The sequence below is a fragment of the Vipera ursinii genome (assembly GCF_947247035.1).
Source record: "Vipera ursinii genome assembly, chromosome: 1".
In the NCBI taxonomy this organism is placed as follows: Eukaryota; Metazoa; Chordata; class Lepidosauria; order Squamata; family Viperidae; genus Vipera; species Vipera ursinii.
Window position 1 is genome coordinate 69,729,963 of NC_139512.1, and position 15,309 is coordinate 69,745,271.

General features: G+C 38.9%; 1 protein-coding gene across 5 annotated transcripts in view; it reads right to left on the minus strand.

The window, feature by feature from the left end:
* RGS6 (regulator of G protein signaling 6) overlaps window positions 1-15,309 on the minus strand; it is a gene marked incomplete at its 3' end in the record, with an annotated part of 225,008 nt that overhangs the window by 112,185 nt on the left and 97,514 nt on the right. For all 5 annotated transcript variants that reach the window (XM_083350559.1, XM_083350561.1, XM_083350560.1 and 2 more), the window contains exon 2: window positions 13,835-13,934. In XM_083350559.1, the coding sequence (XP_083206685.1) occupies window positions 13,835-13,934 (100 nt within the window). The remainder of the gene's footprint in view (window positions 1-13,834; window positions 13,935-15,309) is intronic.

A 15,309-nucleotide genomic window follows, 5' to 3' on the forward strand; every position in this document is an offset into this window, starting at 1 on the left:
TCCACTCAGCTGATCACATATTACAAAAATAATTTAGGATTCCATGGGAATTTGAGAAAAAGCTGAGATATAAATAGAATGTTATCAGTACCAAAGACAATGAGTAGAAACATCTGGAGGCCCACAAGTTGCATACTTCTGCTTTGTACCTTCTCTTCACCATGCTGTAGTTTGATCTGGGATAGATGGGGCTGAAAATAGGACTGTGGTGAGATTGGCTACCATCCATTTCTGAAGATGGGACTTCCGAAGAAAGATTTGACATGAGATGGGATGCCATCCACTAGGGCAAAAATCACAAAGCATGTTGAGGGCCTTGAAATAAGAAAGATAACTTCCCTTTTTATGACTCAGTAGTCCCTAGTTGAGGTAGAGTCAGGGTGACTGATGAATCTGAGCATTTACTAGCTGGATGCCGTTCCTGACACCTACTCAGAGTTCACAGCAGATAATTTTTCTTTAAGCCCTAGGAGAGAAACATCTGCCACTATCTAGGATTGAAATATCAACCTTCTGAGTGAGAGATGAGTGTCTTCACAATTGGGCCACCACGTCACACTTGAAATAGGATATAATATTTTAATTAGTTATTCTCAAACTCTCCAAGTTTCTCAAAGGCTGTGGGTTGAAGCTATAATTTTACTTCACTGATCCAGACATTGTTTCATATTATGTAAGAAAATCACTTCACCTGCATACACTTTACTAAGGAACCTAATTCCAAATCCTGTCTTCTAGACATTCCATGTCAGTAAAATGATGGCAAAGCTTCCAATAAATGCAGAGCTTCATTTCATGTAAGATGCCAAATTTTGGAAGTTGTTTTAAAATAAAATAAAAAAATCCATGCTGGAATATTTTTCAGACATTTAAGACATTTTTGCCTCTTCGGCATATTTTATTTCTGATCCTGGTTAAAGGTTATTATTTTAACAGCCAGTATTAGACCCATGACAGGGACGCGGTGGCTCAGTGGGTTAGGATGCTGAACTTGTTGATCGGAAGGTCGGCAGTTTGGCGGGTCGAATCCCGAGTGCCGCGTAACAGAGTGAGTGCCTGTTACTCGTCCCAGCTTCTGCCAACCTAGCAGTTTGAAAGCATGTAAAAATGCAAGTAGAAAAATAGGGACCACTACGGTGGGAAGGTAACAGCGTTCCATGCCCCTTTGGCGTCTAGTCATGCTGACCACATGACCACGGAGACGTCCTTGGACAAGCGCTGGCTCTTTGGCTTTGAAACGGAGATGAGCACCGGCCCCTAGAGTCGGAAATGACTAGCACACATGTGCAGGGGAGCCTTTACTTTACCTATTAGATCCATTCAATTGCTTCTGCTGCTAGGTACCCTTGTGCTTGAGGAATTAACACTTTCTGGATACACAACTGGAACTGGATGAGCTTGCCACTCACATAGTTACATGACTATTAAATACATACATTATTAAAGAAGATACACATCTCTTCAAAACAGATATTTGCATGACCATAGGAATAGGAAAGACTAACCAGAATAACAAGAGTTGGAAGGGACCTTTGATGTCTTCTAGTCCAACCCCTGCTCATGCAGGAAACCCTATATCATATCAAACAAATGTTTGTCCAATTTCTATATTTCAATAACCACCAAAATTACTCAATTAAAACCTCCAGTGTTAGAGCATCCACAACTTCTGGAGGCAAGTGTTCCACTGATTGTTCTGTCAGGAAATTTCTCCTTATTTCTAGGTTGCTTCTCTCTTTGATTAGTTTCCATCTTGTCTTGCCTTCAGGTTGACTCCCTCTTCTTTGTGGCAACCCCTGAGATATTAGAAAACTGCAATCATGTCCGCCCAAGTCCTTCTCTTCATTAAACTAGACATACCCAATTCCAGCAACCGTTCTTCATATGTTTTAGCCTTCGGTCCCCTAATCATCTTTGTTGCTCTTCTCTGCACTCTTTCTAGAGTCTCAACATCAAAGGTCAAATCTGACCTTACTCAGCATTTTGCCAGGTGCTAACAATCTGCTTTGACTGCATGATCCCATCACATATTTCATAAACTTTATTTTTAGAAATATGGAAATAATTTGCTTCAAGGCAGCAAAAGCATTTTATTTGTCTTAGTTGCAATCTGTTTCCAGGTAGAATTCTAAATAGGAATAAAGTCATCATACTTTATAATTTCCTACAGGGAAATTATAATTATCTATTTCAAGTAAAATATTCTGTTAAACTCAGAATGCTAGGCTATTCATAATTATGGGTCAGTAAATATTCCCGTATATATCTATTATTGTACAGGAGGAAAAAAACTCTGATCCCAGTAAGAACTGAAAACTGACATATGTTTTAGAAAAAGAAATTCAGAAAGGCTTGCTGTGTATTAAAAACAAACAGAACAAAACAGAGTTGCCCTTGAAAATGGCAGCTTCTTATTGAATTTGACTTCCTAGCAAAGCAAAAACATTGCAAAATTGAACCAATTGTTTGATGTCATCATGTTGTATTTTCCTGCTTCTGATCCACAGCTATTACTGGTAATGAAAGAAAGTAATCCAAAATATTGTGAGTGAAGCATTGTACAAATTGTAATGCATGTCAGGGAGAAGTGAAGTCTTCACAGGCTTATCAACTGCATTGCAAGCTCTTGTGACTTTCAATTAGATTATACAGCTATTATTCCTAATGAATCTGCCTGCTATTTATCTAAATATGTATATTCTGTAAATACATCACTGTTTAAGAACTGTAAAAATGTAAAGGTTCCCCCGCACGCACATGCGTGCTAGTCGTCGTTCCGACTCTAGGGGGCGGTGCTCATCTCCGTTTCAAAGCCAAAGAGCCAGCGCTTGTCCAAGGACGTCTCCGTGGTCATGTGGCCGGCATGACTAGATGCCAAAGGCACACGGAACGCTGTTACCTTCCCACCGTAGTGGTCCCTATTTTTCTACTTGCATTTTTACGTGCTTTCGAACTGCTAGGTTGGCAGAAGCTGGGACGAGTAACAGGCGCTCACTCTGCTACGCGGCACTCGGGATTCGACCCGCCAAACTGCCGACCTTACGATCGACAAGTTCAGCGTCCTAACCCACTGAGCCACCGCGTCCCTGTAGAAATACAGTAATATTAATCTTCTACACTGAACCATAGATAACTTCTCAGTGTCAGACTAAATTTTACATGAATATAAAGACATGAATATAAAGAAAAATATACAACCAAAGTAAAAAGAGGGGGCAAATGGAATGTCATTCACTGGGTAAATGTTAGGGACCAATATCAATGAATACTGCAATAACCACCAAAATTACTCAATTAAGAATGAGAAAAGGGAATATACAGCTGTTAATTAAAAACCAATTTACTTCGCTGATAGAAATTTCCTGCCTAAAGAACTTATTCTATAAAATTTAATAGGCTGTAGTAGGCGGCTAAAAATTGAAGCATGCTTTTATTTCAGATCAAGTGCTTTGGTAAACAGTACCAAGCAAGGTGTCCTAACTCAGATTTCAGATCAAGATGAATCCACCAACTCATTTCTATTTTTTAAGATAGTATTTATTAGAAGATTTTAGTTATATAATAAGAAATACATTCAAAGAAAAAGATACAGTAAATGTGAAACAGGAAAAAAGAAAGAAAGAAAAAAGGAGATATAGTAGAAAAAAGTATAAAAACATGAATGAAATATTTAAAAATGGCTTCTGATCTTCCTCTCAGCACATATTTATACAATTCTAATGAACCCTCTCTATTTAAGATTACAGCATAATTCTCTTCTTTTTATAAACTATTCTTTCTAATCATCAAAATCATAAGTCACAAAAATCCTTCTCTTTCCTTTTTCTTTCCTTTCCTTCTCTTTTCTTTTCTTTCTGGAAAAAGTCCATAAGGGGCTTCTAGTCATTGATGAATGCCAATAACAACCTTTCTCTAATTAAAAGTGTCTGTTTGGCCATCTCAGCTAGTTCTGTCAATTTCATGGAAGAAAGTGCCGAATCTTTCCACCTTTGCATATATTGCTGTAGTAACCATATATTGAAATAATCGTCCATGACAATTTTTTGTGGCTTTTTCTAACTGTGTATCCGTCAGTCCTAAAAGGAAAAGTTCTGGCTTCAATTGAATATTATATCTTTAAAATCTTCTAAATCGATGTTCATATTTGAATCCATTTTTAAAATATATATATATATATGTCCACAAAAATGGCAGAATATCTCTTCACGTGTTGATTAGATTTCCAAAATACATTTGGAATGCCAATATATATTCAAGATAATTTCTCTGTACTATATACCAACAATATATCATTTTATAAAAATTCTCTTTAAGATCATAACATAATGTAAAGTTAAACCCTTGACTGCATAGTTTCCTGTTAATCCATCTGTATACTATAACCAAAATTCTTAGCCCACTTTATCATACATTCTTTTACCTTCCATTTCAAATGTCAACAGTTTTGACATTTTAGCAATTACAATGTCATCAGAAAACAACTGCACTTCAAATTCTGTCTTATTTTGCTCCATGGTTTTTTTTATCCATTTTAAATTATTTTGCTGATAATTGTAAATGGGAAAACTATTGACAACTATATCCTTCTGCCATTATTTGTTCCCTTGATTTAATTTTATATTCCCCTTGATGATTCTCCAATAATTCCTGCTATCTTAACCATTTGTCTTTGCCTGTTGTTTCTCTTCCGTAAAATGCTTTTTGGGCTGAGAGCCATAGAGGTGTTTTCAAGCACAGCTTAGGTTTATATCTATTCCACATTCTCAATTTGCTGCATGTGCCTAGCTGGCTTTGCAAAGATTTCCTTCAGCTATCCATACAAATAATCCCCAAAGAAGGATTTTCTTACTTCCTTCATCTCCCCTCTTTTTTAAAAAAAAATAAATCCCTTTCTCTCTACTCTTCAGCCTGCCAATCAGCCATCAAAGTAAGTAATTTACAGATTTTGTCACTTGCACGGTGCAGTAAATTTAGCAAATTAAGTTGTGAAAGGGGATCCAGATTGGAGGGCAGAGATGGAGAGGTTAGTTTCAGCATTTAATGTGGGAGGAAAGAAAGATCAACAAGTTTGTCCTCCCCAACTTTTTTTCTGTTTTCTTTATTTAAAAAAGGTAGGTTTGTGGGAGAGGGAGGGGTCTAAGCAAAGGAATTTTGGGGGAGAATCTCATCATGGATTTGCCACCTTTGCGTGCAGGCGGCTTGCTTCCACAAAGCTTAGCAAGAGCTAAGAGAGGGCTGCAATCTCCCAACTGCCAGCTAATCGGGGCAGAGGCCTAGCCCTCAAGCATGGTTTCATTCTTTTTTTTTTATTGAAAAGTTTTGTCATACATTTTATCTTTAACAGTCCCCCCTACCCCTCCCCTCTCCCTCCCTCCCTTCCCCTCCCCCCCCTCCCCTCCCCCCCCCCGACTTCCCAGAGCTAAGTACAAGGTATAAAAAACCAAAAAAAAACAATCATAAACATTCATATGCTAACAACCATAAACTCTAAAATCTATCACTCTCTAGCTCATATAGGATAACTACAAACACTATTAATATAAAATATATAAAAAAAACAGAAAAAAAAAAAGAAAGGAAGGAAGACTTATTCAAATGCTACATGAAACTTCTTAGTCCCATATTTGTTCTGGATATACTCAATGGTTTCATTCTTTTACAAAACACCAGCAATGGATGGATCACTAAGCTTCCTCTCTGGTGTTTCAAAGCATCGAGACTTCTCACTGCTAAGCACATAGTCTTGTTTGAAAGCCCCTTCAGCACTGGAACGCTGCACTGGGTCCTAATTTAGCTGGCCTCTTCCCTTGCTGCTGGGCTGCTTTTTCTTGCTTGCTTCACTTCACTTTGTTTGCTTTCCATCAGGACTAGCATCTCTCCCCTGTTCTGGTTGCAAGGAGCTGAAAAGTAAGTCTGCTCCCAGCTCCAGTAAGCCAGCTTCTCCCTTTTGTTCCTTTGCTGCTTATCTGACTCCTTCTCATGCCGCTGTTTGGAACTAACTACCGGTATGTGACTAAAGCTTTGGGTTTGTGTGCTGCCCAGCAAGGTAGGTGATGGGACCAAAAAAATAAGAGTTGGGGAAAGGAGATAGCCAGGGAGTAGGGGTGGTGGGTGGGTGGGTAGATTTGCGGTATGTGACTAAAGCTTTGGGTTTGTGTGCTGCCCAGCAAGGTAGGTGATGGGACCAAAAAAATAAGAGTTGGGGAAAGGAGATAGCCAGGGAGTAGGGGTGGTGGGTGGGTGGGTAGATTTGCGGTATGTGACTAAAGCTTTGGGTTTGTGTGCTGCCCAGCAAGGTAGGTGATGGGACCAAAAAAATAAGAGTTGGGGAAAGGAGATAGCCAGGGAGTAGGGGTGGTGGGTGGGTGGGTAGATTTGCAGCTTCCTCTGTGGTTGTACTCCAGAAGATGGTAGAGGACAGGAAAGCCTGGAGGAACATTGTCCATAGGGTCGCGATGGGTCGGACACGACTTCGCAACTAACAACAACAACAACTGTGGTTGTAAGTGTGGGCAGGCTGCCAAGCATACAAATTTTGCTCATGTGACCGCAGGAGATCTACAATGGCTGTAACTTTGGGCACACAGTTACATCTGTATTATCAATCCTCAATTTAGTATTAAGATGCTGCTGCTGCTGCTCTAGTATTCTTCCTACAAAGTGCACAAGGAAATCCCTTAGAACATTTCTGAGTTTTGCAAATCAATCCAAAAAGTTAGATTGGGACTTAACAATCTTTCCTTTTTTATGTTCCCCATGGTCTTCTCTAATTGCTTTTACTATTAAATAAAATTATTTTCCTCTCAATTCCTGTAATGCCATGTTACCTAATTTTTTTCTCCATCTCTGTGTTTATAACTTCTATTTTACTTTCCAAAAAGTCAATTTTTTCATTAATTTGGTTTACATATCTAGTCAAGGGTCCTACAGATTCTCAACTACATCTTTCATATCCTTTTTATCCCTGCAAATCCTTCCTCCGTTTCCTTTTGAAAAAGCATCCAAACTTTTGGCAAATATTAAAGTCATCTTCTTGCCAAATTCCTTACCCATTTTCAACAATAAATCTGACCTTTTGTTCTTTTCTGTAGGTTGTTCTAGTGAATCTTCATTTATTTCTGCTGCTTTTTGTGTGGTTTCCATTATAATATTTATGCCCCAAAATAAAAAGTATGTCTATTACCAGGGTGATAATAAAAGACAAGTTTCTCCTTTATTTTTATGTTTTGCTTTTCTCTGTCTTTAATACCTTAGTCCCAACAAGCTCTTCATAGATACAGTCATGGAGCTTGGCTCATATTACCCTTTATCTTATTATTTTGTAAAATCTACCAATTATCTACTTTTTTAAATAGTAAACAATCAACGTTCCTATAAATGTCCAGTCTGTTTCTTTAGCTAATTTTATATTTTCAAAGGCACTTTCATCAAAGAAAAAAAAGATTCTTCTGTTTTCTAAAGTTACTGTCTCCTTATCAATTTAAATTTTCTTAAAACACAATCTTAAGCTTTTTGCATTTAAGTCAAAATCTGAAATGGATGACCTTGGGCAGGGGTCTTCAAAGTTGGCCCTTTTATGACTCGTGGACTTCAACTCCCAGAATTTCTCAGCCAGGTACGCTGGCTGAGGAATTCTGGGAGTTGAAGTTCACGAGTCATTAAAGGGCCAACTTTGAAGACCCCTGACCTTGGGGAATGAGGGGAAGAGATGCTGCCTAGGAACCAACCAGGCAAGAGAGTCAGGACCCTACAGTGACTTAATGGTCAGAGAAAATAAGTTAGGAAGGCCCTGCTCTAATGGATCAAGCAGTTAAAAGTAGTAGTGGGGAGACTATACTTTCAAACTTGCTATATTCTGTTAATGTGGCCTTACAATAAAGTGGAATTAATTCATTTAGTCAGGCTTTGGGTCTGATTTACCTACAAAAGCTGACATCCATTTTGCAAGTCTAAAAGTACAAATTTCCCACTATCACTTTTAACTGTTACATCCATTCGGGTGGGTCCTTACTAAGTTTTTTCCTCTGACCATTAATTCATTGGGGGCTCTCTCCTCTCTCTTGTCTGATCATTTCGTGGGTAACATCTCTTCCCCTCATCCCCTCAGGTCATCCCCACATTCCATTACAATTTTTTTTATTCCAGAAAGAAGACTCACCAAGTGTGTTTATTCTTTCTTTCCTGCTGATTAAAATATCTCTTACGTTGTAAAGTAATTACCTCAGAAAGAATTTACAGAACTGAGGCTATTGTTTAGGGAAGTGTTTATAAAGGCTGCACAGTGGTTTTGAGTGTGTTGGGTAATCCCTTGGTTCCCAAGCCATTCAACAAGAAATTCAATTCCTGCTGTCTCCTCACAAGGAGTAGCTATCCAGAGCACAAGTAGGCAATCTCACAATCTCTTCTTCTCGGGAGAGAATTTGTTTATGAAAACTTGTTGCATGCCCATCAATCTTCACTGCGCTGCTGTCCCCATTCATAGAAACCCTCACCCTCGCCATAGGTCCTCATTTGTAAGCCCCCACCAACCCATTTCTGAGAGAATGATCCTAAAGCAGGGGTCTTCAAACTTGGCCCTTTTATGACTTGTGGACTTCAACTCCCAGAATTCCTCAGTCAGCATGCCTGGCTGAAGAATTCTGGGACTTGAAGTCCACAAGTCATAAAAGGGCCAAGTTTGAAGACCCCTGTCCTAAAGTAATAACCCATGGTTTATAAATTTGTTCCATCTTATTCTTCTCATGCATTTGTGGCTTCATAAGCTAAGGATAACAACAATTTTGGGTAAGCTGTCTCCATATGGGGACACTGAGGCAGGATATGCAAAACTGTTTGTATGTATTCATACAGTAATTTTCATACATACAAACATAAATACAATCTATATCAGGGGCGTCGAACTGCCAGCCCACGGGCCGAATGTGTCATACCAAAACCGTGCCCACCCCATTACTGCAATGGAAAAAAGTCACGATATGTCGCAACATGTCACATGATGTTGCGAGTTTGACACCCCTGATCTATATGGACACATATATCCACATAAACATATATTCACACATACACTGTATGTGCACATATATAGAGGTTACTACCTTTTTATAAAGATTACAAATTCTACTACCGGTACATCAAGGGTTTCATGAAACCCCTTCACTACTGCAGCTGATCTAATCTTCAGTGAGGTATTGCTGCCTGCTTTCTCATTTCCTTTCTGTTTCTCTATCTATTCACAGATAAAGTTTAGACTCAGAGGCACAACAGTTTCTTTGCATTCATGTTATCTGAAGGAGGTGCAATCTGTATCAAGGCAGTAATCCAATGGAAGGAGCCCTTTGAACTCAATGGGGCATTGGCATAAGTAAAGTATTTTGTTGTACCATCAACAGGTCTATTTGGAATTCTACCCTACAGGTGACCATCCAAGAGGTGATTAGAAAATTATGTACAGCTGAAAGAAGCAGAGCTTCTCAATGCAATAAATCCAAAAGTAGGAGGTTTGCAGCAGATGACTACATAGCTACTGCTGGAAAATGTGTTGCTAACCAAATTTTATTAAGTTGGCTGCCAGCACTGATTAAATCAGTAATTTGTAAACTCTTCTTATTACAAACAAGGGACAATCTACATTTTAGAGAATTCAGATGGTGCAAATTATTGGCTAAAAAAGGGGTCCTATTCCAATACTATTTTGATGAATGCCACAGCTCAGTTTTCAGACAGCTAAATTCTCTATAAAGACTAGATAAAGACAAGACAGTCAGTTCAGGATTCATCATTACCTTATTTATTTTCTCCTAAAAATGGTGCTGACTAGCTGTTCAGAAAAAAAAATCAGCCCTCTCCCTTTTGGGGGGATGGGGCTAAATATACATAATCATCTTGAGATGTCCTTTGCAGAATGAAGAATGTTTCATTTTGACCTGCACATTTTCAGATATTACTTCTTGACAGCACTGAAATTATATCATCATGCTTTTTGTGCCTTTTCAAACAAGCTGACCTTCAAAAGAGTTGGACTACAATTCCAATCATTCCCAACCAGCAGCATAAGACATTCCAAATTAGGTGATACAGCAAGGAGTAATGTTAGTATCATATCTGAAGAACACTAAACTGGAACAGGCCAACCTACATTTTTGTTCACCTTTAAGGACTATAGTTATAACAGAATTAGGGATCTTTATTGTTAGTGATACTGATACGGTAAGCACAAAATGCTTTTCTTAAAGTGCTTGCGTGAATGGCTGGGTCACAAAATAACAAAGGTTATGAGTTCTGCAGCTTCAGTGAATGCAAAAATGATTGTGTTGCTGTTATTTTAGCTTTTGGGAAGCACTCAATGAGTCCTTTAGACATTTGTCTACACAGCCTAATTTGACAACACAAAGGGAATAAGTGAGACCACAAATAAACATGCAACAATGTGCCACATTTAAGCAAATATATCTAATGTGCATAATTCATTTCAGTTACTGTATGTACACTGCCAAATTTAATAAGTAATGACTCTATGTGCTACTTTGCTTTGATAAATCATATTGTGTAAAATATCAAATACAGATCTCAGTTAGTATGACCAATCTGCGCATAGGTTATCTTCATATAGGCATTTCCTGCTTGTCCCAGAACTTTGGATGCTTGAAAGTACAGAAAACATAAGTAGAATTTGCAAATTTAAAAGTTCCTTGGGATATTTCTGATTTTATGAAACGTGTTTCACAAATTAAAGCAGGTAGTTCAATTAACTGCAGCACTTTCTTCTGTTGACAATGACTGTGGGTTTTAGAATCCTCAAAAAATAAATGGCACAACACAGAATCAATTCCTCCCACTCCACCAGAGTGGAACATGCAATTGCCCTTGGTATAAACCATGATTTTATGCTTTGCTAGGAATTCAGTTCCAAGGCAGCTCACCACACCAGCTTTTCAATCTGAACGAGTGGCAGTGTCATCTACTGAGATAGTCCATTTCAAACCAGAAGCCCCAATATAGTATGATCCCTCCTTGCCCCTGCAGAAGGATGAACTGCCCTAAAATAATGTTACATGCAATTGTCAAGGTTGATTTCTTTCTCTATAGTAGACTGTTGAAGGTACAGGTTGGCCATGTAGGCAGTTGCAGAGAAAAATGGAAACCAGTTTAAGTTCTTTAGAATTGGCATGTAATTTTTTTTCAAAAAGAGAGGGATTTTCTCCTATGTTTGGCTGGAGATGCTACTGGAACGAGAGGCAATTAGAAGGAATGTGGAACAGTGGAGGTGAAGGCTGAAATAGCCAGAAGCCAGAGGATCTACAGCCAGGGATTGTGGCAGCTGAAGCCAAGGAAGGAATTGGCAAAACAGCCAGCAAAATGGAAAATGCAGCTCTGGACTGTAAATAGTGGAGAACAGATACTAAGGATTCAGAACTGTAACACTGGGCAAGTGTGTGTTAAGGAGAAATGCTGTTATTCCAAAGATGCTTTTTCACGAGGCAACTGGACTAAAAGATAGCACTGAGGATCACAGCAGCACAACAACAGTCATTAACACCAGATCCATAGGAATAAGGATCTACCACATGACACAGGACCAGAGGTGTAGAGTGTGCAGAGAGGCCTCAGAGACTGCCTAACACAAAGTGATAGGGTGCGTGATAGAGGCAGAAACAGTATACAATGAATGGCACAATCACATAGCTGGCATTGTGTGCCTCTACACATGAGCTGGAAAGCCGGTACTGGCCAATCAACCAGATATTGTGGTAGTAGACAAGGACCAGAAGACAATGGTGGTGATTGATGTAGTGCTGCCAAGTGACAGCAACATCAGGAAAAGGAGTATGAAAAGCTGGAGAAGTACAGGGGTCTGAAGGAGGAACTAGAGAAGATGTGGAAAGTAAAAGCTAAAGTAGTCTGAGTTGTGGTCGGAGCACTTGTGTCTCTTAAGCTGGGAAAATGGCTCCAGCAGATCTCAGGACAACATCAAAGCTTTCTGTTCAGAAGAGTGCAGTACTAGGAACAGGTATGATACTGTGCAGAACCTCAAACTCCCAAAGACTGAGGACACATACCACCCATAAGGAGTGAGAAGGAAATTTTTGTTTGCACACACTGCACACACAGTATACACACACACACACACACACACAAAACCTCTTCTAAATATACTTTGTATTAATCTTGTATAGCAATATACAGAATATCAGCTGGCTTGTTCTTACCCATTCCCACCTTCTGACAGCCATTAAAGCCTTTGCCTCCAGAAAAAAACATGCTGTCAGCAAAGGTACCCAACTCAATTTAGTTTGATCCCCCCCAGCTTTTTACACCAGATCCTCTTTTTCTGCATCTGTAGATAAGGAGCTGTGCAGTGTTCTACATGGAATATGAATCTTTGTAAAATACAAAAACTTCTACTTTCTGTGCTCTGCCTTGATTCATGGGTGACTGCATTTTGCCTTCCTTTCCTTTCCATACTGGAACCTGTGTTCTTGCCCAGAGCTCCCTCTTGCCCTGAAATGGATCTGCCTGAGATTACCTCCTAGGGCACTTTCAACCAACAGGATTCTGCAATTTTGGCAACTTCTTGAGATTTTTCATTCTCTCAACAGCTCTTGGCTAATGGAAAGGATGCGTCTGGAAGCCACCAAATGGAATCAGAGAAAATGACTTCCAAGACAGATGCTCAAACAGAGCACAGGACAGAGTCTTTGACTCTCTGAAACTTGGTAGCCATTCTTAGCTATTTGGGACAAAGCTACAGTTTCCACATCTACCATCTTCATGCTTTCCAATCTTTCACTGATTTTACTTCCCAAAATTGAAATGGGAGGGCAAGGTTGCCAATGAATCCAATGGGGGGGGGGGAGATTCTTAACCCTTTCCTCACTCGCCGTTTTCCCTCACTACCTTCAACATTTTTCCCCATTTCACTTCCAAAATTGTATTGACAACATAATTAGCTCAAATCTGCACTGCTGGTGGGGTGGGGACAAAACAAGTGATTCTGATTGTTGGTGAAGCTGAAGAAAATTGTGCTAACGGTCATACTTATGTAGGAGATTGATGTACATATAGCATTTTGCTGTTCAAAATCAAGTCCAAAGAAGCAGCCAGGTGGCCCACAACTGCTAAAGCAAAAACTGCTCTCCTTGGAAACTATCTCAGCCTCCCCTAGTTCCCAGCCCTCCTTGTCAATGGGGTACAAAGGTTTTGACTTTGAAACATACTATTTTGAGTAGGAAATAGCTGTCTTAACCTGACTAGAAGCACCTCAATGCCTTTCTGACTAATATTTCAGAAGCTTCCTGAGATCAAAACAACATCTTTTTGCAACAGCATTCTAGCACTTCTGGGAAGGTGGGGAAAAGCTGTTTTACGCTGAAAATATTTTTCATTTGAAACATTTTGTCCATTACCTCAGTTACCTGGAAGGTGTTTTCTACCTCCCAAATTACCTGTGCCAGTTTCCTTGAAGTTTTGCTCAGAGGCCAGCCATTGAAAGAATATGTGGTGATTAACAAAATTGGATATTTTAGTCATATTCACTGACCTTTCTGTAGGGTCACAGTTTTTTAGCTAGTGACGCATAAAATACTTCTTTTAAAATGAGTTAAACTAGGCTCCTGTGCTTGCTAATCCTCCTGCTCATTCTGATGAGTGGAACCATTTACTTCTGGCCTTGAGGCATCAACATTAAAACTCGAATTAGAGGGGATATAATGATTTAGGCACATGTTGGAGAGAACCACTGATGAAGGTTTCAAATTTCCTTCACAGTGTGAGCACACGCTACAATCTTAATAAGGGTGCAGATAAACAACATGTTACCTTTCAATTATGCTCATACCTGTGACAACACTAGGGATTTTCGACAGAAAGCTCTTGACCGTGCGAATGGGCACTCCACCTGTTTTGTCATCCTGCATTCTTGTTATGATATCTTCTATCTAGCAAATAAAACACAAATAGTATGTTAGTCTTACAAATCAAGAGGCTGATTTTTATTAAGGTAAAACCTTAGCAGTCATACATTTAAAGATTGAAATAACATTAAATTCACTCGGCTTCATTTGTTATCAGCCTATCTCTGTGCTGACCATCATATCTTACCTATCTACCATCGTATAGAATATCTAGCTTGCCCTAATCCTGAAGGACAGCAAAACAAAGACATAAAATGATATAAAAATCCAAATAAAATAATTCCTCAAATAATACAACACATTTTTATTAAACCATAATTAGCTTGAGCCAAGGGCATGAAAGAGTGAGATTGTTTTGACCTCCATACAAGGGAAACTGCTACTCACCTTGTCTATACCCCATGTGCCTTAAAAAGTCAGTGTGCTGGACTTTTCACAAGGACCAAAGCAAATGGACAAACTCTATTCCGACATTGCTTGATTAAACTGTGCTATGCTGTGTAGGTTTTTATAGGTAAAGAACAGAAGTTTGACTCAGGCTTAGAAATACAGTGGTACATTGGTACTCATTGTTAATTGGCTCTGGGAGGTGTAATGAGTACCAAAAACAATGAGTACCAAACAATTTTTTCATGTAAAGAATAATATAGTGAGTCAGAAGGCACTGACACTACAAGTTCTAGCTTGTGCGTTGATGTGTACTAGGACAAAATTTTTATGTCAAAATGCATTGGATACCAATTGTATGAGTATCCAATTCTTTAATGAGTTTCAAAGAAGTTGGGTACCAAGGTACCACTTTATCCTATTATTGTTAGATGTTATTCTGCACTGGTATGATTGACCTACCAACATTTTAACCACTGTGCTTTTAAAAATGGTATATTCTCAGGGTCCAAGGATAGACCTACACATAGCATGTTACAATAGTCCTGCTGTGTGGTGACTAAGGTTCAATTAACTACAGCACATCATCTCCTTTGATAGAGATACTAGCTTAGTAGATCAGGTAAATGCCATAAACATAGCAGTACTCAGAGCATGCCCTTCTTGCTAGATCAGTAGGATGGGCAGAGTTAATTAGAGAAAGTTGGTCCAATTAATTGTTTTAAAATCATTTAGTCATTCTGATTGGTTTGAATGGTTTCATCTGCTTGAGTTGGAGCTAAAAGTTACCTAGAGAAAAATAGTTGTCGGTATAGAAATGCAATATAGTCACAAAGCAAGACATATGGAGTACAGGGTACTCAAAGACAATTGCTCTAAAACACTAAATATTCTATCTACAAAACCTAATTTGGCACTTTGCTGGGAGTTTCCACAATTAGTTTTCAGTCTCTATGTAATGATTTCAGCTCACAGTAATCACATTTTACCACTGCCTTCTAGTAAGCATATA